At 41.7% G+C, this 21,635-nt stretch overlaps 1 protein-coding gene across 4 annotated transcripts in view; it reads left to right on the top strand.

Moving 5' to 3' along the window:
• The window catches only part of PARP14 (poly(ADP-ribose) polymerase family member 14), a 55,942-nt gene that overhangs the window by 11,315 nt on the left and 22,992 nt on the right, over window positions 1-21,635 (top strand). For 2 of the 4 annotated variants that reach the window (XR_014824674.1, XM_021070260.2), the window contains exons 4-8: window positions 1,261-1,503; window positions 4,987-5,223; window positions 8,827-11,048; window positions 13,335-13,571; window positions 14,380-14,601. Coding sequence is in view for 2 of the 4 variants with exons in the window: in XM_021070260.2 (XP_020925919.1) it covers window positions 1,261-1,503; window positions 4,987-5,223; window positions 8,827-11,048; window positions 13,335-13,571; window positions 14,380-14,601 (3,161 nt within the window). In the remaining 2 variants the exon portion in view is untranslated. Of the gene's footprint in view, window positions 1-1,257; window positions 1,504-4,986; window positions 5,224-8,826; window positions 11,049-13,334; window positions 13,572-14,379; window positions 14,602-21,635 lie in introns of all 4 variants that reach the window. The other 2 variants (XR_014824673.1, XM_021070259.2) reach the window with 1 other exon arrangement.

Genomic DNA, 21,635 nt, shown 5'->3' with positions numbered 1-21,635 from the left:
ACAAAATGTGGGTTAATCAACTGTTTTCAGTAAGGCTTCTGGTCAACAATAGGCTCTTAGTAGTTAGGTTTTTGAGGAGTCAAAAGTTATACTCAGATATTTGTGCAGGGAGTTGGCCCTCCTAACCCCCGTGTTGTTCAAGAGTCAGCTGTATACGTAACTCACTTATAGACAGAGATAAAGAGGAACAGTATGGCTGGAGTGGTTGCTATTCAGTGAGTCTGAGGTGTACACATAATTCTCCAGGCCATTTTATCTTCCATGTGTATTCGCTGTAAGTATCCTTTTTTCTCTTCACTGTAAGTATCCTTTGTCATTCTCTGTAAGTATCCTTTTTTGTCTTCACTGATGAGAAATTATTGCTTTTCAGAGCATAATGTGTTAGATGATGCTCATGTTTGGCCTAAGCAATAAATCTCCAATTCAGCACACATATACTTATCTACAACTATATACCATATGCCAGTAATACAAAGATGAATAAATATGCCCCTTGCTTTAGAGAAACTTGGTTCAATGTCCGTAGTATTATGCTATGATAGAAATATATGTCAAGTGCTATCAAAAATAAGGCAAATTTTTTAGAGAAACAAGGCAGAAAATAGTGTAATGAAATTGAACAAGGAGTTCCCTGTTGACCTAGTGGTTAAGGATCTGATATTGTCACTGTTGTGGCTTGGGTCACTGCTGTGGTGTAGGTTCAGTTCTTAGCCTGGGAACTTCTGCATGCCCTGGGCTTGCCCCCCCCCCAAAAAAAGGAACATAATCATTATCAGCATCATAATAATAATAATAGACAAATGCTATTTTAAAATTTTTTAATTAAATGAAGCAAAGTCTTCCAAGATATTTTTTTTTCTTTCTTTTTTCTTTTCTTTTTTGTTTTCTTTTCAGGGCCACTTCTGTGACATATGGAAGTTCCCAGGCTAGGGGTCGAAGCAGAGCTACAGCTGCTGGCCTACACCACAGCCGTGGCAACACCAGATCCGAGCCACATCTGCAAACTTCACCACAGCTCACAGCAATGCTGGATCCTTAACCCACTGAACGAGGCCAGGGATCAAACCCGCATCCTCGTGGCTACTAGTCCCGCTTGTTACCACTGAGCCACAATGGGAACTTCCAAATCTATTTTTATTTGGGTTAACCAAGAGATCAGGAAGGGAAGAGGGCGGTGTATTACCTTATGATAATTTACTTTGCTAAGACCGTGGTAGATAAATATAACATCTTGTACCCTTTTTGTCTCCCTAAAAGCAGATGTGTCAGAAGATCTTGATGAACATCTCTCTCTCAGTAAAAGATCAGAAAAAATGGAAGACAGCCCCAAAGAATGTGAAAATAGTTCCTCTTTGGTTGCATTTGAAAATCTCAAGGCAAACGTGAACGATACGATGTTCATCATGTTAGTGGAGAACGTAAGCGGCCTGACTAAGGATGACTTTCAAGTGGAATTAGTACGGGATTTTAATGTTGCCGTGGTTACCTTTCAAAAACATATCGGTAAGATCAAGTGAGCCTCCGTTTGGCAGCCTTCTTAGCACTACACTTTGGGATTTGGGATACGCAGCTATTGGAATGTCTCTGAAAGCTTGGCTCTTTCTCGTAGCTAGTAAGAGAGGACTCCAGGTTAATATAGATGCTTTCCTATTGTTTTGAAGCCAAATTCCGGTATGTTTAATAAATCAAATTTTATTGTATAAGGTGTGTGTGTGAGAGAGAGAGAGACAGAGAGGCAGAGACAGAAACAGAGAGAGAAAGACGGAGAGAGGAGTTCCCGTTGTGGTGCAGCGGAAACGAATCTGAATAGGAACCATGAGGTTGTGGGTTTGATCCCTGGCCTCGCTCAGAAGGTCAAGGATGCAGCGTTGCCGTGAGCTGTGGTGTAGGCTGCAGACACAGGGATCGATCCTGTGTGGGTATGGCTGTGGCGTAGGCTGGCAGCTACAGCTCTGATTAGACCCGTAGCCTGGGAACCTCCATATGCCACGGGTATGGCTCTAAAAAAAAAGACAAAAAGACACACACACAAAAAGTTCTATCCAGTGCAATAAGGTAAGAAAAAGGAACAAACAGATCATAAAAGAAAAATATTTTTTAAAAACAAGAAAGATGGAGAGAGACAAAAAGACAAAAATAGCACACCCATGTAGAAATCTAAAGTCTCAGGTGGTTATACTCCAAGCAGAAGAGTCAGTGTTTTTCCATGTGTTATCTCACTGGGAGGAGTAAATATTGATCTGTGCTATTAAACTGGACTTACTGGAGGGTGATAATAATAATAACAGCAAACACTCTATAGCGTTGCCATGAGCTGTGGTGTAGGTCGCAGACATGGCTCAGATCCCGTGTTACTGTGACTATGGCGTAGGCTGGCAACTGCAGCTCTGATTTGATCCCTAGTCTGGGAACTTCCATATGCCACAGGTGTAGCTGTTAAAAAAAAAAAAAAGAAAGAAAGAAAGAAAAGGAAGAAAATGAGTCCTCTTTAAGGGCTTGTGAGGAGTCTGTGAACAGTTTTTGAGATTGGAAGAGCCATCTCTGAAAGACAAGGACATTTTCCAATTCCCAGCCCTTACTGTTCCAAGGCCAAGGCAGTGAAGTGGTTGATTGAGAGCACAGGTCATAAAGTCAGATCCCAGCTCCTCCATTTAACTAAGTACCTGCGGTTGGCCAAGGTACTACCCTCTGGGTGCTTTACTTTCCTCATCTATAAAATGAGAAGACTAATACCGTTTCTGCGAGGATCAAATGAGATAGTGTTTGAAAAGCCCTTACCATAGGCCTGAGACATGGTAAGGACTCCATCAAGGGAGCTATTCTTTTTTTTTTTTTTTTTTTGCCATTTCTTGGGCCGCTCCTGCGGCATATGGAGGTTCCCAGGCTAGGGGTCTAATCAGAGCTGTAGCCACCAGCCTATGCCACAGCCACAGCAACGCGGGATCCGAGCCGCATCTGCAACCTACACCACAGCTGATGGCAACACCGGATCCTTAACCCACTGAGCAAGGCCAGGGATCGAACCCACAACCTCATGGTTCCTAGTCGGATTCGCTAACCACTGCACCACGACGGGAACTCCCAAGGGAGCTATTCTTATTTCACATTTATGATTATTTCTTATAAAGGTAAAACTAAGTCAACTCATTGATCAAAAATCTTGAATACCTGAGATGTGCTAGGCTCTTATGGAGGTACTGTAGGCACAGAGATGAATCAGTCTTGGTTCCAACTCTTGAGGAACTAATGTGGAGCAGGAAGGAGAACCATGGGCAATGAATAATGAAGATGCAAGAGGAGAAGCTGCAGAGTTCCTGTAGTGGCTCAGTGGTTAATGAATCCAACTAGGAACCATGAGGTTGTAGGTTCAATCCCTGGCCTTGCTAAGTGGGTTAAGGATCCGGCATTGCCGTGAGCTGTGGTGTAGGTCGCAGACGCAGCTCGGATCCCACATGGCTGCGGCTGTGGTGTAGGCCAGCAGCAACAACTCCAATTAGACCCCTACCTGGGAACCTCCATATGCTGTGGGAGCGGCTCAAGAAAAGGCAAAAAAAAAAAAAAAAGGAGACGCTGCTTCCTCAGCTTTGAACAGCTGGCTACGGGGCGTGGGAGGAAAGGAGACCCAAAAAAGTTGGTTTGGTTTTCTGTGAAGTGTATACTCCAGTGGTACCAGGCTATCAGGTTTCAGATAGGCTGTGTTGTTATACGCCCCTGCTGGTCCCTCTGCCTGAAATGTTTCCTCCTCTTATCTACCTGGTAAACTCTTCTTCATCGTCCGACACTCAGATCAGTGACTACGTACTCGGGAATCCTTGGCTGACTCCTAGTATTAGTCTTCCTACCTCATTTGATCCCCAAATAGACCATTTGTTTGCTCAGGACTTCTTCCCTCCTGGATGGTGAACTTTCAAGGACCCCCATTATATTCATCTCTCTCTCTCTCCAGTGCCTGGCACATCATGGGCCCACCATTAATATTTATTAACTTAAAAGCGATAGTTGGGAGTTCCCTTCGTGGCTCAGTGGTTAATGAATCCGACTAGGAACCAGGAGGTTGCGGGTTTGTTCCCTGGCCTTGCTCAGTGGGTTAAGGATCTGGTGTTGCCGTGAGCTGTGGCGTAGGTTACAGATGTGGCTCCGATCCCATGTTGCTGTGGCTCTGGCGCAGGCCCGCAGCTATGGCTCCGATTCAGCCCCTAGCCTGCCAACCTCCATATGCTGTGGAAGTGGCCTCAGAAATGACAAAGAGACGCACACACACACAAAAGCGATAGTTGGGCTGAGTCCTGAAGGAGGAATAGGAACAGGATTAAAAAATTGGAGAAGGGCACTTTAGGCACAGGAAATTGCACATACAAAGGCAAAGGAGAATGGAGTTTTCAAAATAATGACTATTTTTTATGGAAATATGGAAAATAACATGAATGGTAGGAAATAAATGAGTTTGGAGTCCAACAGCCAAGCTAAGCAGAAGTTAATAGTGAGCCTGCAGGTAGGTAATGGGGAGCTGGGGAGTGAGAGAAGTGAGAGTTGTATTGTAGAGAGCACTCAGGCAGTGATGTCTAAGAAGGGGTGGAGACGGCTGTGACTAGAGGCACGGACCCAACTCAGTGTCAGCAATCCAGAGAATTGTACATTGTACAATCCAGGAATTGTACATTCCTATGTACATTGTTGTTGGAGACTGGAGGCTTTACGTGTGTAGATTCTCATGTGGGAATTAAAATCTTGCATTTAAAAATTGAGTGGGAGTTTCCATGTGGCTTGGTGGGTTAAGGATCTGGCGTTGTCACTGCTATGGCTGGAATCACTGCTGTGGCACAAGTTTGACCAAGGAACTTCCGCATGCCAAGGGTGCAGCCAAGAAAGAGAAAGAAAGAAAGACAGGCAGAAAGAGCTTAGCCTCCCCTCATCTCAATTAATATTCAGTTTCTTCTGTATAGTATAAAGAGAGAATCATAATTTTTTATTGATTATGGTTTGTAGATGCCAGGAAATTTGTTGATGATTGTGCCAAGCACCATTCAGTGAAAGGACTTCAGCTTTCTGCAAGACTTCTGGAAGTGACAAAAACAGTCCTAGTTGAAAACCTGCCACCTGGTGTTGATCACGATGACTTGAAACGTTTGTTTGAAAATCCTCTGAATGGAGGGGGAAGAGTTGCCAGTATCAAATGTTTTCCTGAAGAGAGTTCAGCTCTGATTGAATATTTCGACAGAGAAGGTAAAGTCTGTTAGCCTGATTTTGGAAAACTTACCTGGTGTAATCTCAAGCATTTTAGCAGATCTCAACAATGAAGATGACTTCAAACACATCAGCTGAATTCCGATATATTTTGTTTTTATTCATGTATTTTATTTGAAATCCAATAAGTGATTCTTTATAATTGATGTTTGATGTTGAATGGATGATGCACACTTTAGGGAAGCAATATCAAGTTTTTGAAAGATGCCATATTTAAAAAGGGGTGATCTGTGTTTTTAGTTATGCCCTTGGTAGAGATTCACACGTTAATTTCAACAGGGTTCGGTAAGGAAATACTCAGAAACACGCACAGTTCCTATCTTTACCTCCCTTTTCGCCTGTCAGTGTCATCATTCAGAAATTAATAGGGATGGTTTCACACGATCAGTGAATGCCTGCTGGATTGTTCTTTGCAGTGACCCTGTGAAAAACCACATCCAGCTGAATTGCAGGGAAACACTTCTGAGGGTTCCATCTGCATAGATTGCCAGCTCGCTGAGGCATGTGCGAGGTCAGCTAGGAGATTCCACTGATGCTCAGGGGTCAAGGCTGAGGAGGAGTTAGGGAGCCAGACTTCTTAAGGAGGGAAGGAACATTGTGCTTGGGATTAACTGAAGGTGCATGAGACAGGATCATGTGGTCTGTTGCCCACTTAAGATAAACTCTTTCATGTGGGTACTTGGAGGAAGCACCCTTCATCTTTATAAGTTGGGGATATTGCAATGAAGGTACAGTTGGATTAAAATAGAAAGACCTAGCGTTCCTTGGGCAAAGGGACAAAAGAGGAGCTTCTGTTATATATGCTTTAAATCTCTCTCAGTCTGGCCTTGGGCCCAGGGAGAGAGCAACATAAGGCTGACTGCTGGAGGAGTTAGCCTCCCAGCTCATGGCAGGAGTTGACAGCTACGGGGCTTTCGCACATCTTGAGGGCATCAGCCAGTTGGGTGTGTCCTCAGAATGTCTGTGTTGCGTGTGTACAAATAATAACAGGAAGATTTGATTCAGGCTTATTTTATGCTAGAGCCACACCTGTGAACATGTGGCACTCACAAAGGTTGCTCTTTGTCCTGACCTCTTGGCACCACGTGACTGTGTGGACCACACCTCCTCCTCTAAACAGACTCATTCCCTGTTCCCCATGGTCTGAGATACACTGATTTTCCCTTTGTCCCTGGCTGTGCCTTCTAATGATTATGACTTAAATTTGCATTCTAGCAGAGCGCCACCAAGTACATTCACAGACACTGTTTTACGGGCCTTGCTATTATTGTAATCTCTATTTACAAATGAAGAAACAGAGGCACAGAGAGGTCAAATAAGTTGACCAGAGTTACACAGTTAGTCAGTGACAGAGCCAGGATTTCAACCTCGGTCGTCTGGCCCCATAATCTATGTTCTTCATTTCTCCACTTTTCCCATCTCCTGTACATCTATAACATTAATTTTTCTTGTAGGATATTTTACCACTTAAAGTGAGTCATGAATAATGAGGCAAATGGTTGCTAAAACTGGATTAAAAACAATTTACTTAGCATTACCATATTTTTATAGAGATCATTTGAGAGGAACAAGTTAGATCCTTTACTCTGAAATTATTTGATTCAACTTCACACAATCTGAGTCACACAATCTGAAGGAAGGGAACTCTGAATGCCTGTTGTACATGAGGTCTTTTGTTGTGTTTTCTGCCACAGTATCTCACTGAATCCTCATAAGACCCTGCATGATTATACAGCTACTTTTTTTAACTGAGGAGGAAACAGGATGGAGGACTTAAGCCCCGTTAAAGTGACTGTGTGATGGTTCTTGGGTCAGACAGACCTGAGTTCAAATCCTGGCTTTGATGCTTGCTAGCTTTGTGATCTTGGGGAAGTGACTTTAACCCACCAGGGCCTCTGTTTTCTATCTGTACAATGGGGCTCATATTACCACTTCCCTCAGAGGAATGTTCTGAGGATCAAGTGAAATTGTACCTGCAGAGTGCTTGGCATATGGTTGTACTCAGTGGGACTGCCCAGGCTCAGAGCCTGTTCCAGGCCATGGTGGGAAGTTGAAGTCTGGGCTTCTGAAGGCCAAGTTCTTTTTGTCAGGACTGGTTCCAGGCCTAGAAGCAATCATGTACAAGGTAAAGTTATTTTTAGCATCTTTTTGCAAGACACTATTTTAATCTGATTTATTATATAGTTTATTCTAATTCCCTTCCTGCTTAGACCCCTTGTATCTGTCTAATAACTAACACAAAGTGATGAAGGGCTTTGGGGAGGACAATAGGTCCCGCCCCCCACCCCAGACTGTCCCAGTAAAAGTGGCAGGATAAGGATTAGATCAGCTATGAGGGAGGTACAAGACTTAATGAATCAGAGTCTCTGGGGTTGGGTCTCTGATGACGGTGAGGTCTTGGTTTGGAAGCCCTGGTAGAGGGGCTAGACCATGGGCTTTGGGGTTAGACAGACACTGGCTTGACTCTTAGCTCAGAAGACATTTACAGTTTTGGGGACCCTATTTGAGTTATCTAACCTTTCCTAGCTTCAGTTTTCTCATTTGTAAATCGGGATGAAAATAATAGTGCTTCTACCGCAAAGCATTGTTGTAAGGGCTACACATATGTAAACCGCTTAGAATCTTGTCTGACACGTGGTAAACTATGATCATTATTATTATGTTCTTCCCCTGAGACGTATTCATGGAATCTAAGTCATCTGTGAAATCTAAAATTGTGTGACTGTACAAGATGAAACAAATAGCATGATTTCCTAGATGAGCTTTGGCTCTGAGCACAAAAATATTCTTCACACTGGAGCAAAATCATCCCTGTGCTTGTGACCAAATGCCTCGCTATTTCTTAACCTGGTGGTGATTATATCAGTGTTATCAGAAAAACAGCAAATAGAGTTTACTTAACGGAATTTCAGCGTAAAGTGTTCTCGGCTGGAAACCAATTATGCCATGAAACAAGAGATACCTATGCAGTGCTAATACATTTCAATTTATATTCAAACTTTCTGGGAGTAGCATGCTTTTTAATAGCATGTTGTAACATCGAAGTTCTGCAAACATTTTTTTCTCTAAAATAGGGAAGTTTTCTTTTTTTTTTAAATTGGAGTATAGTTGATTTACAATGTTGTGTTGGTTTCAGGTGTGCAGCAAAGTGATTCAGTTATACATGCCTATGTATCAACTTTTTTCAGATTATTTTCCCTCATAGATTATTACAAAATAATATAGTTATTACTAATAACAATATAATTATTATAAATAATGTAATATAATAATAAAATAATATATAATCTTATGTTATAAATATAATAAATATAATATTAATATAATATTATATTATTATAAGTAACATAATATAGAGTATAGTTCCCTATGCTGTCCAGTAGATCCATGTTGGTTATCTATTTTCAATGTAGTGATGTGTATCTCTTAACCCAAACTCCTAATTTATCCTCCTTTTCCCCCTTTGGTAACCATAAATTTGTTTTCTCTATGCGGGGGGGGGTCTATTTCTGTATGTTTGCCTATTTTTTCATCTCAAACATATTCCACGGGGGTTACTTTATTTTATTTCTTTCTTTGAAGTGTTAGACACCATCGTGACCAAGAAACTTGACTTCAATAATATGCCACTCTCTGTGTTCCCGTATTACACCTCTTTGGGCACAGCCTTGTATGGCCAGGAGAAGCCTCTGATCAAGCTTCCAGCACCATTCAGAGAAGTATTGGATCTTTCCTTATGGAAGTTCTTGCAGAAAGAGAGTCACCTGATTGAGGAGATAAATGATGAAGCGAGACGCTGTCACTGTGAACTAACATGGTGTCAGCCCAGTGGTGAAGTGATCATCAGACCTGCAGCCACCTTAGTCGATCAAGGAAGACTGAAAATCAAGTCCTGGCAGGAAGATGCTTCTGCAGTATTCTCTGCCATTAGGTCTAAATATACAGTGACCCCATTGAAAGTGGACCCAGTAGTGTGGGACACCATAAAAGACAATGTAGGAAATGATAGGATTTTGATTGAGTTCGATGAACTCACAAGGATTTTAACTTTATCGGGGAAATCAGAGGATGTACAGAACATTGAGCCACAGATCAAGAATTTAATAGAAAGCACCATTCAAAAAATTAAGAAAGAAGAACAAAGTCTGAAGCAAAAATTGACCATTTCTCCAGCAAGGTACTCACTTCTCTTGCACAGCGGCATACAGAAGCATCTCCTGTGCCCGGAGGTGGAGATGTTTTATGATGAAGCCTCTCAGCACATGTGCTTCAAAGGACTCCGTGCAGATGTGTACAAGGCAAAGTGTGAAGTCCAGGAAAAAGTGTACACCATGGCTCAGAAAAACATTCAGTTTCCCCCTGAGATTTTCCAGTTTCTGCAACAGGTTGACTGTGCAGAATTCTCTAAGTCTCTTTTTATAGCACAGAACATTCTTGCAGTTTATGAGCTGGAGGGCACAACTGTTCTCATAACTGGCTCCTCTTCTCAAGTCCTCTTAGAAGCCGAAAAGCAAATGGTCAGTGCCTTACATTATAGGTGCATCGATGTGGAGGACAGAGAAGTTCTTAACAGCAAGAAATGGAAAGGACTAACTCGAAATTTGCAGAAGAAGCACAATTCCTCCTCAAAGACTGTAGTAATCCATGAGGTAACTTCAGAAACCACAACCCAGGTCATCATCGCAGGCTGTGTGAACGAAGTAAAAGAGATCTATGACTTGCTTTTTGCCTTTGTGGAAAAACACACAAAAATAGAGAAACTGATTGAAGTAAAGCCTTCCTTGGTTATTGATTTTTTAAGGACAGAAAAGTCATTCTTGCAAAAGATCAAGAAGATGAATGTGCAGGTAGTTTTCAATCCCGAGGACAAGCAAAAAGGCATCTTACTAACTGGCCCAAAGACCGAAGTCCTGGAGGCAAAGAACATTGTCATGCAAGCCTGGAATTCAGTCTGTGTTAAGAGTCTCCAGATTGATAAGCCAGGAGCCCGCCAGTTCTTCCAGGATAAATCACGGTATTATAAAAGTGAGGTCAAAAGGTTATTTGGTTGTGTTATTGAGCTACAGAAGGATGAAGAAAAGGAGGGAGGCAGCAGGGGTGAGCAGAGGTGCTTCTTTCGGACAAATTTGGCCCCTGGAGTCTCGCTGATTGTGCAACAAGGTGACTTGAGCCGGTTTCCAGTTGAAGTGGTGGTGAATGTGACCAGTGAAGACCTCAAGTTCAGTGAGGGCCTGAATGATGCTCTTTTAAAAGCTGCCGGCCTGGAGTACCAAGAAGAATTTTACCAGATAATGAAGAGAGAAAGGGGCAAGGTCTCACCTGGCTGTGCCGTCATCTCGAAAGCAGGAAAGCCCCGTGTGATCCACGCAGAAGTGCCTCCATGGAAGAGAAATGAGGCTCAGAAAAGCACGTGTCAGTTAAAGATCGCTGTGAAAGAAAGTCTCCAGTTGGCTGTGAAACATAAGTACCAATCTATAGCCTTCCCTTCCAGAGCCCTTGGCTTCCCCTCTCCCCAGTATGTGGAGTCCATTGTTCTGGCAGCCAAGGAAAGGTTCCAAAATAACCGGGATGGATGCACCTTGAAAGAGATTTACATTGTGGATGGAGATGAGAGGACCATGAAGAGTGTTGCTGAAAGTGCAAAAACTATACTTAGAGACACCCTACCTGATACCGTTTCCCAGCTCAGTTTACCAACAGTGGTCCAGTCTGATTTGAGAAAAGATCATGAAAACGAACCAAGCCTGCTGTCCCCGGAGGGGCTGAGGATCCTGTTGGTGAAAGGAGATGTGCAGAATGCTGCGGTGAGTGCCCTTGTTCCTGCAACACCCGCCAAGGTGTTGGGACTTCAGTTAGGCTGTTGCCAAAGGGAGATTAGGATCAAGGGGAGAGTCCCACACTCTCCGTTCCTGCCTCAAAACAGGTTTCCTTAGAAAACTGGGCTGCTTCACCAGGGCATCATTAACAGAGACTGGCCAGTGATCGGTGCGAGCTGCTCATGTTTCCAGGAAATAGGAAAGTCCATAGTAATACCTTCCATTTGCAAGGCTCTCTATGCTTCTTCAGTGCCTTCATGCCTGTCATATGTTGGCAAATCTAAGATTAATTTTCTGTCACGTGTACTGATAGCAGATGCAGAAAAATTAGAGCACAAGCTCGGGACAGAGGACTGGAATTATATCAGTGGACTTGGACCAGGGGGTGCTGAGTCGGAGGCACCATCAACACCCAACATCAGTAGGAAAATGCGGGTAGAGGAGTTCCCGTCATGGCGCAGTGGTTAAAGAATCCGACTAGGAACCATGAGGTTGTGGGTTCAGTCCCTGCCCTTGCTCAGTGGGTTAAGGATCCGGCGTTGCCGTGAGCTGTGGTGCAGATTGCAGACGCGGCTCGGATCCTGCGTTGCTGTGGCTCTGGCGTAGGCCGGTGGCTACAGCTCCGATTCGACCCCTAGCCTGGGAACCTCCATATGCCGCAGGAGCGGCCCAAAGAAATAGCAAAAAGACAAAAAAAAAAAAAAGAAAATGCGGGTAGGAAGGTAGAAAGTGGGCCTGGCAAAAGGTCTGGGTGATATGTAGGGACAACGCTTGCAAGGCTACCAGGGGGTGACATGATTTTTAAAAATGTATCTAGCTACCTTGCCCACATGGGCTCCAACTAATCAGAACAGCCCTGGAAGCCCCCTGCTGTGCCAGCTGTTGCTTCCTCAGTTGGGGGATTGTGGGCAGTGCTGGGGCAGGTGTTCCTAGGAAAGGCCTCTGCCGTATCTTCTTCGGAGAAACGTTTTTTTCACATCTTTTGCCCACTTTTAAATTGAGTTATCTTTTTATTACTGAGCTGTTAAGAGTTCTTTATATATTCTACATGCAGGTCCCTTAGCATATGTATGATTTGCAGTATTTTCTCCCATCCTGTGAGTCATTCTCCTTATTGTTCATGTCGTTACTTTGTTTAAAAGAGTTTTTGTTTTAGTTTAAAATGTGGAAAGAGATTATAAAAAAAAACACACCTAGATTCCTACTTACTGTAAGCTTAAATAATAATTACAAGAATAATAGCAAACACTGGCTATTTACTATGTGCCAGGCACTGTACCAAGTGCTTGGCATGTGTTTTCTCATTTAATGCCGAGAGGCAGGTTCCAGGATCATTATTTTTCTCATTTCACAGATGAAGGGATGAGGTTTAGAGGGGTTAAGTTATTTGCCCAAGTCCTGTAGCTAACAAATGATAGAGCCAGGATTGGAATGTGCATTGCTCTCTTCCAAAATACTAAAAATAATTGTGTTGCTCATTTAAAAAACCAAACAAATAAACAGAAACCTCTTTTGGCAAAGGCTCAGTAATTGGAATGAGTTCCCACCCTCATCCACTTCGAACACTGAACAGTAAGACTCCTTCCATGCCCTTCACTCCCATAGGTGTTTGGCTTCTGAAGCCACAGTACCTGCTTGTCATTACTCCTCTGTGACCCACGCAGGGCAGCTGTGATGATCACTTGGTCACATTCCCCATGCTGTCTTCTCTTGGTGTCTTAGTCAAGCCTGATTCCTCTGCTCACATTACCTGTCCTGCTGAAAGAGCTTCCATGGTTCTCCACTGCTGTAGGAAGTCCAGCTGGCTTGGCCTTTGAGGCTCTCTGCCATCTACCCCCATTGTAACATTTCTAGCTGCCTGGCACCACTTTGCTGCAGAAGCTGTCTATCAGGCCAAACTCATCTGCTTGCTGCTCACAACCTCCCATGCTGTTGCCCCTCCTGCGTGACTTCCTCGTCTCTCTCTGCAACTATCCCCATTTCTCAGATTCCACATCTCTCATGGTGTCTTCACCAGCTGCTGAAGGCACTTCCTCTGGGCTCCTTAAGGGATCCCATACCATTTATGTATTGCTCTTCGACAGTTCTCTTTTGTCCTTGAGTGTTACTTAAATAAGTATCTAATAACGTTTTGTTTGGGGGTATTTCCGTCTCTGAAAACTTTTATCATCTTTGTTGTCTCCCATTGTGCCAAGCCCAGTGGCTTGAATATAGTAATCCTTGATGAATGCTTTTTCTTAGAATTTGAAACCAATTGTTGATTTTGTCTTTAAGACCGATGTGGTTGTCAACTCCATTCCCTTGGATCTTGAGCTCAACAGAGGGCCCCTCTCCAAGGCCCTCTTGGAAAAAGCTGGACCAAAACTCCAGGAGGAACTGAAGATAGTCGGACAAGGGGTGGCTGTTGAAATGGGAACAGTTCTCCAAACCAGTGGTTGCAATCTGCCTTGCCAATGCGTGCTTCATGTGGTGGCTCCAGACTGGGGAAATGGCAATGCATCATCACACAAGGTGGGGCCTGCTTTTAAATTCTCTAGGAAGTTTGGTAGCTCTTTGGACTCTCCTCTCAGTATAATGTAGATTGGCCCCTGTCTGATTCTGTTCTGAATAATGTCACATTCTTGGCAGGTTCCATCATTTTGGCCATTTCTTTTAGCCGTAGCTGACTTTTCCTGAGAACTAGTAAATAATAGAAATTGATTTTAGTGCTCAAGCATTATTGGGGCTCGGGGGAAAAATTGTTGAAGATAGCACTCCTTAGTGAGGAAGGCAAGGTGAGGGCATGAAGAATGGAAGAGAATGAGAGATTATACCAGTAATTGTTTGCAGAATGAGTCTGGGGGGTCCCACACATTCTTCTATCCTATTCCCTGTCTACTCCTCTGATTTTCCTTCCCCTTGTGACTGCCTTTTACCTGACTTTTGTTGAAAACAAAAAGGAGTAGGCAGAGGTCACAAAGTTGCTAAATTCTTGAGAGTTCCTTTCGTGGCACAGCAGAAATGAATCTGACTAGAATCCATGAGGATGGGGGTTTGATCCCTGGCCTTGTTCAGTGGGTTAAGGATCCAACGTTTCTGTGAGCTGTGGTGTGCGTCACAGACATGGCTCAAATCCCACATTGCTATGGCTCTGGCATAGGCTGGCAGCTGTAGCTCCTATTCGACCCCTAGCCTGGGAACTTCTATGTGCCGTGAGTGGGGCCCTAAAAAGCAAAAGCAAAAAAAAAAAAAAAAAAGCAAAGTTGCTAAATTCTTGTTCTTTTTGTTCAAACTCCCATTTCTAGGCAAAATGTGTAAGAATGTGTTTTGTGCTTTTCAGATCATGGAAAACATAATCAGAGACTGTTTGGAGATCACGGAGAGTCTGTCCTTAAAATCAATTGCATTTCCAGCAATAGGAACAGGAAATTTGGGGTTTCCTAAAAACATTTTTGCTGAATTAATCACTTCACAAGTGTTCAAATTCAGTAGCAAGAATCAACCGAAAAGTTTACAAGAGGTTTGCTTTCTGTTGTACCCAAGTGACCATGGAACTATTCAGGTACAGTCTTATTCATTTCTGGTTATTTTGGCAACTGAGCCCTAATATTTTCAAGTGTCTGCTTGGTCTACAGGAAAATAAAAGAATAGTGTGGACTAGTTGTAGCATGGCAAATTTCAAGCAAATTTGTGGATATGGAAAAAAATTTTTGACTTCTTAAGAACAATTTCAAACATATACAAAAGTAGACAAAATAGTATATAATGAAGTCCCTTGTACCCATCATTCATCTTCACAATTATCAACGTATGTCTAACATGTTTCATCTTTGTCTCCTTTTATTTCCATTCTTCCCCTATTTTTTTATGATGATTTTTACTTTTTCCATTATAGCTGGTTTACAGTGTTTTGTCAATTTTCTACTGTACAGCAAGGTGACCCAGTCACACATGCATGTATACATTCTTTTTTCTCACATTATCATGTTCCATCATAAGTGACTAGACATACTTCCCAGTGCTATACAGCAGGACCTATTGCTTATCCATTCCAAAGGCAATAGTTTGCATCTATTAACCCCAAATTCCCAGTCCATCCCACACCCTTCCCTTCCCGCTTGGCAACCACAAGTCTGTTCTCCAAGTCCATGAGTTTCTTTTCTGTGGAAAGGTTCGTCTGTGCCGTATATTAGATTCCAGATATAAGTGATATCATATGGTTTTTGTCTTTCTCTTCTGACTAACTTCACTCAGTATGAGAGTCTCTAGTTCCATCCATGTTGCTGCAAATGGCATTATTTTGTTCTTTTTTATGGCTGAGTAGTATTTCATTGTGTATATATACCACATCTTCCTAATCCAATCATCTGTCGATGGCCATTTGGGTTTTTTCCATGTCTAGGCTATTGTGAATAGAGCTGCAATGAACATGCGGGTGCATGTGTCTTTTTCAAAGAAGGTTTTGTCCAGATATATGCCCAAGAGTGGGATTTCTGGGTCATATGGTAATTCTATGTCTAGTTTTCTAAGGTACCTCCGTGCTGTTTTCCATAGTGGTTTACCAACTTACATTCCCACCAACAGTGCAAGAGGGTTCCCTTATCTACACACCCTCTCCAAGATCCGTTGTTTGTGGACTTATTAATGATGGCCATTCTGACTGGTATGAGGTGGTACCTCATAGTAGTTTTGATTTGCATTTCTCTAATGATCAGTGATGTTGAACATTTTTTCATGTGATTATTGGCCATCTGTATATCTTCTTTGGAGAAATGTCTATTCAGGTCAATTGCCAATTTTTTTTTTTTTTTTTTTTTTTGCTTTTTAGGGCCTCACCCATGGCATATGGAGGTTCCAAGGCTAGGGGTTGAATCAGAGCTACAGCTGCCAGCCTATGCCCACAGCCACAGCAATGCAGAATCTGAGCCATGTCTGTGACCTACACCTCAGCTCATGGCAACGCCAGATCCTTAACCCACTGAGCGAGGGCAGGGATCAAACCCACAACCTCATGATTCCTAGTCAGATTCATTTCTACTGCACCATGACGGGAACTCCTTATTGCCCATTTTTCAATTGGGTTGTTAGCTTTTTTGCTGTTGAGTTGTATAAGTTGTTTGTATATTTTAGAGATTAAGCCCTTGTCAGTTGCATTGTTTGAAACTATTTTCTCCCATTCTGTAAGTTGTCTTTTTAAAAATTACTCAATGAATTTATTACATTTATAGTCATACAATGATCATCACAATCCAATTTTATAGGATTTCCATCCCACAACCCCAGCGCATCCCCCACCCCCCAAACTGTCTCCTTTGGAGACCATAAGTTTTTCAAAGTCTGAGAGTCAGTATATGTTCTGCAAAGAAGTTCAGTCTGTCCTTTTTTCAGATTCCACATGTCAGTGAAAGCATTTGATGTTTGTGTCTCATTGTATGGCTGACTTCACTTAGTATGATAATTTCTAGGTCCATCCATGTTGCTAAAAATGCCAGTATTTCGTTCCTTTTAATGGCTGAGTCATATTCCATTGTGCATATGTACCACATCTTCTTGATCCACTCCTCTGTCGATGGGCATTGAGGTTGTTTCCATGTCTTGACTATTGAACATAGTGCTACAGTGAACATCGGAGTACTTGTGTCTTTGCGAGTCATGGTTTTCTCTGGATAGATGCCCAGGAGTGGGATTGCTGGACCAAATAATGGTACTTCTATTTTTAGTTTTCTGGGGAATCTCCATACTGTTTTCCACAGTGGTTGCACCAATTTGCAATCCCACCAACAGTCTACTAGGGTTCCTTTTTCTCCACACCCTCTCCAGCATTTATTGTTTATAGACTTTTAGATGTTTGCCATTGTGGCTGCTGTAAGGTGGTACCTCATCGTGGTTTTGATTTGCATTTCTGTAGTAATGAGTGATGTTGAACATCTTTTCCTGTGTTTTTTGGCCATCTGTGTGTCTTCTTTGGAGAACTGTCTGTTTAGATCTGCCCATTTTTTGATGGTTTTTTTTGTTTGTTTGTTTGTTTGTTTGGTATGGAGCTGCGAAGGTGTTTATAAGTTTTGGAGGTTAATCCCTTGTCAGTCGCTTCATTTGCAGAGATTTTCTCCTATTCTGTGGGTTGTCTTTTCGTTTTGTTTAGGGTTTTCTTTGCTGTGCAGAAACTTTTAAGTTTAATTAGGTCCCCTTTGTTTATTTTTGTTTTCACTGTCATTACTCTAAGAAGTGGATCTGAGAAGATGTTGCTGTCATTTATGTCAGTGTTTGGCCTATGTTTTCCTCTAAGAGTTTTATAGTGTCTGGTCTTATATCTAGGTCTTTCATCCATTTTGAGTTTATTTTTGTGTATGGTGTTAGGGAGTGTTCTAATTCCATTCTTTTCCATGTGGTCGTCCAGTTTTCCCAGCACCACTTATGGAAGAGGCTGTCTTTTCTCCCTTGTATATTCTTGTCTCCTTTGTCATAGATTAGTTGGTGGAGGTGCGTGGGTTTAATTCTGGGCTTTCTATCCTGTTCCACTGATCTCTATGTCTGTCTTTGTGCCAGTACCATACGGTTTTGGTGATTGTAGTTGTCTTTTTTTTTTTTATTTTTTCCTTTGCTATTTGAAAGCTTGTCAGTTTGATTAGGTCCCATTGGTTTATTTTTGCTTTTATTTCTGTTGCTTTCCTCCCATATTATTTTGAAGCAAAGACCATATATACATTTTGCCCATAAACAATTCAGTATTTGTTTTAGATGTTAGGATTCTTTTTATAAAGCAACCAAACTATAATACTGTTTCACATCTAAAAGAAATTCACAATCATTCCTTTATTTCATCAGTTATCATGTTGATGTTAATATTTCCAACTATTTCATACTTTGTTTTTATAGTTTGTATAAGAATTCCAGTTAGGCCCAAGTATTTCAACGGCATAGACATGCCCCTTAACAGTATCTTTTTTTTTTTTTTTTTTGTCTTTTTGTCTTTTTGCCTTTTCTAGGGCTGCTCCTGTGGCATATGGAGGTTCCCAGGCTAGGGGTCTAATCGGAGCTGTAGCCACTGGCCTACACCACAGCCATAGCAATGCGGGATCCGAGCTGCATCTACGACCTACACCACAGCTCAGGGCAACACCAGATCCTTAACCCACTAAGCAAGGGCAAGGATCGAACCTATAACCTCATGGTTCCTAGTCGGATTCGTTAACCACTGCGCCATGACTGGAACTCCAACACTCTTAAATCTATAGAATTTCCTTCCATATGAACACAGAAATTCCCCCCCCCCCCCCCGCCCCAGGGCTGCATCTGCTGCATATGGAAGTTCCCAGGATAGGAGGTTGAATCGGAGCTACAGCTGCTGGCCTACACCGCAGCCACAGCAATGCAGGATCTGAGCCATGTCTGTGACCCACACCCCAGCTCATTGCAATGCCAGATCCTCAGCCCACTGAGCAAAGTCAGGGATTGAACCCATATCCCCATGGATACTAGTCGCATTTGTGTCCACTGCACCACAACAGAAACTCCAGAAATTTTAATACATAATATAAAAGTACAGCCATGGTCCTATAAATTGGAGGATGTCAGGATGAGATACAACTGAAGGTTTTGTTAGAATGAACTCAGCACATCCCGTAAGAGTAGGAAAGTTGGGATCAGGAATACCAGAGCTATCTTTGGTCATAGAGAGTCCATCAACCAGCTCTCATTTGCTGAGCATCAGCTGTGGGTGAGCTGCTAAACTTGGCATTGTGGGAGAACCTGAGGCATTTAGTAAGAGGCCGTTACTCCTGCCCTCCGGGTCCTTAGAAGTCTGGCCCCTGGAGGTCTTTAAGCCTGAGACCCTTTGTCTATAATCTCGCCTGGTCCCGCTCTCATTTTTCTATCGCCTTTTAGCCAAGATGTTACTTTTTTTTTTCTCCCCCAATTCCCTATTTCTCAGGGAAGAAGAAAGTGATGATTTGGGAGTGTCACTACCAGACAAAGAAATAGAATCCTAGCCTCTTGTTCCAGAAATGCTATTCCCCCAGCCATTCCTCTTCTGCTACAAATAAGTTAAAAGCGGAAGTGTTTGGATCTTTATGATTATCTTTCTTTTAACACTGTATTTTTAACAACATCAAGCTCTTTGCTCTTACTTACTACGAAAGTAATACATGTTCATTGTAGAAATTTTGAACAATACAAAATGCATACATTCTTTTAGTTGTATTTCATCCCAGGCTTCTTCTAAATATGTCGACTTTTTAAAGTGGGACTATATAAAGTAATTTAGCATCATTCTTTGTTTCATTTAATAGTGTAAAATAATCTTTCCATATTTCATTAACTATTTTTGAAAACGTAATTTTTAATGGCTGCTAAATGCTTCAATATACTAAATTTTATTTGTTTTTATTTTTAAAATTTTTAAGTTATAGTTGATTTACAATGTTCTGTCAATTTGTTCTGTACAGCAAAGTGACCCAGTCATACAAATATATATTCTTTTTCTCACATTATCCTCCATCATGTTTCATCACAAGTGACTTGATATAGTTTCCTGTGCTATACAGCAGGATCTCATTGCTTATCCACTCCAAACACAATAGTTTGCATCTATTAACCCCAAACTCCCAGTCCATCCTATTCCCTTCCCCTCCCTCTTGGCAACCACAGGTCTATTCTCCAAGTCCATGAGTTTCTTTTCTGTGGAAAAGTTCATCTGTACCATTATTAGATTCCAGATATAAGTGATATCATATGGTTTTTGTCTTTCTCTTCTGACTTCACTTAGTATGAGAGTATCTAGTTCCATCCATGTTGCTGCAGAGAGCACTATTTTGTTCTTTTTTTATGGCTGAGTAGTATTCCATTGTGTATATATACCACATCTTTTTAATCCATTCATCTGTCCATGGAAATTTAGGTTGTTTCCATGTCTTGGCTATTGTGAATAGTGCTGCAACGAACATGCAGGTACATGTGTCTTTTTTAAGGACCATTTTGTCCAGATATATGCCCAAGAGTGGGATTTCTGGGTCATATGGTAATTCTATGTATAGTTTTCTAAGGTACCTCCATACTGTTTTCCATAGTGGTTTGAATTTACATTCCCACCCACAGCGAAGGAGGGTATCCTTTTCTTCACAACCTCTCCAGCATTTGTTATTTGTTGATTTGTTAATGAAGGCCATTCTGACCAGTCTGAGGTGGTACCTCATAGTAGTTTTGACTTGCATTTCTCTAATAGTGATGTTGAGCATTTTTTCATGTGCCTTTTAGCCATCTGTATGTCTTCATTGGAGAAATGTCTATTCGGATCTTATGCCCATTTTTTTCTTTTTCTTTTTTTTTGGTTTTTAGGGCCGCACCTATGGCATATGGAAGTTCCCAGGCTAGGGGTCAAATCAAAGCTACAGCTGTTGGCCTAGACCACAGCCACAGCAATGCAGGATCCCAGCCACATCTGCAACTTATGCAACAGCTCATGGCAGCACCGGATCCCCCTCACTGAACGAGGCCAGGGATCAAACCCGAATCCTCATGGATACTAGTTGGATTCTTTCCACTGTGATATGATGGGAACTCCTTCTCATTTTTCAATTGGGTTGCCAGTTTTTTTGCTGTTGAGTTGTTTGTAAATTTTGGAGATTAAGCCCTTGTTGGTTGCATCAGTTGAAACCATTTTCTCCCATTCCATAGGTTGTGTTTTTGTCTTTTTTTTTTTTTATGGTTTCCTTTGCTGTGAAAAAGCTTGTAAGTTTGATTAGGTCCCATTGGTTTATTTTTGTTTTTGTTTCTGTTGCCTTGGGAAACTGACCCAAGAGAACATTTGTGTGGTTGATATCAGAGAATGTTTTACCCATGTTCTCTTCTAGGAGTTTCATAGTGTCTTATCTTATGTTTAAGTCTTTAAGCCATCTTGAGTTTATTTTTATGCATGGTGTGAGTGTGTGTTCTTGTTTTGTTGACTTACATGCAGCTGTCCAGTTTTCCCAGCACCACTTGCTGAAGACACTTTTTCTCATTTTATATTTTTGCTTCCTTTGTCAAAGATTAATTGACCATAGGTGTCTGGGTTTATTTCTGGGTTCTCTATTGTGTTCCATTGGTTTCTATGCCTGTTTTTGTACCAGTACCACACTGCCTTGATTACTGTAGCTTTGTAATATTATCTGAAGCCTGGGAGAGTTATGCCTCCTGCTTGTTTTGTTTTGTTTGTTTGTTTTCCTTCAGAATTGCTTTGGCAATTCTGAATCTTTTATGGTTCCATATAAATTTTTGGATTGTTTGTTCTAGTTCTGTGAAAAATGTCATGAGTAATTTGGTAGGGATCTCACTGAATCTGTAGATTGCTTTGAGTAGTATGGCCATTTTAACAATATTAATTCTTCCAATCCAGGAACATGGAATATCTTTCCATTTCTTTGAATCCTCTTAAATTTCCTTGGCTAATGTTTTATAGTTCTCAGCATATAAGTCTTTCACCTCCTTGGTCAGGTTTATTCCTAGGTATTTAACTTTGGGGGGTACAATTTTAGAAGGTATTGTATTTTTATATTCCTTTTCTAATATTTCATTGTTAGTATACAGAAATGCAACCAATTGCTGAATGTTAATCTTGTA

The sequence above is a fragment of the Sus scrofa genome, chromosome 13, assembly GCF_054392235.1.
Source record: "Sus scrofa isolate SSC_HxYL_T2T_F1_AM1 chromosome 13, Sscrofa_HxYL_maternal_Yorkshire_Landrace_v2.0, whole genome shotgun sequence".
NCBI lineage: Eukaryota > Metazoa > Chordata > Mammalia > Artiodactyla > Suidae > Sus > Sus scrofa.
This window is presented reverse-complemented; position numbering and strand designations above follow the sequence as displayed.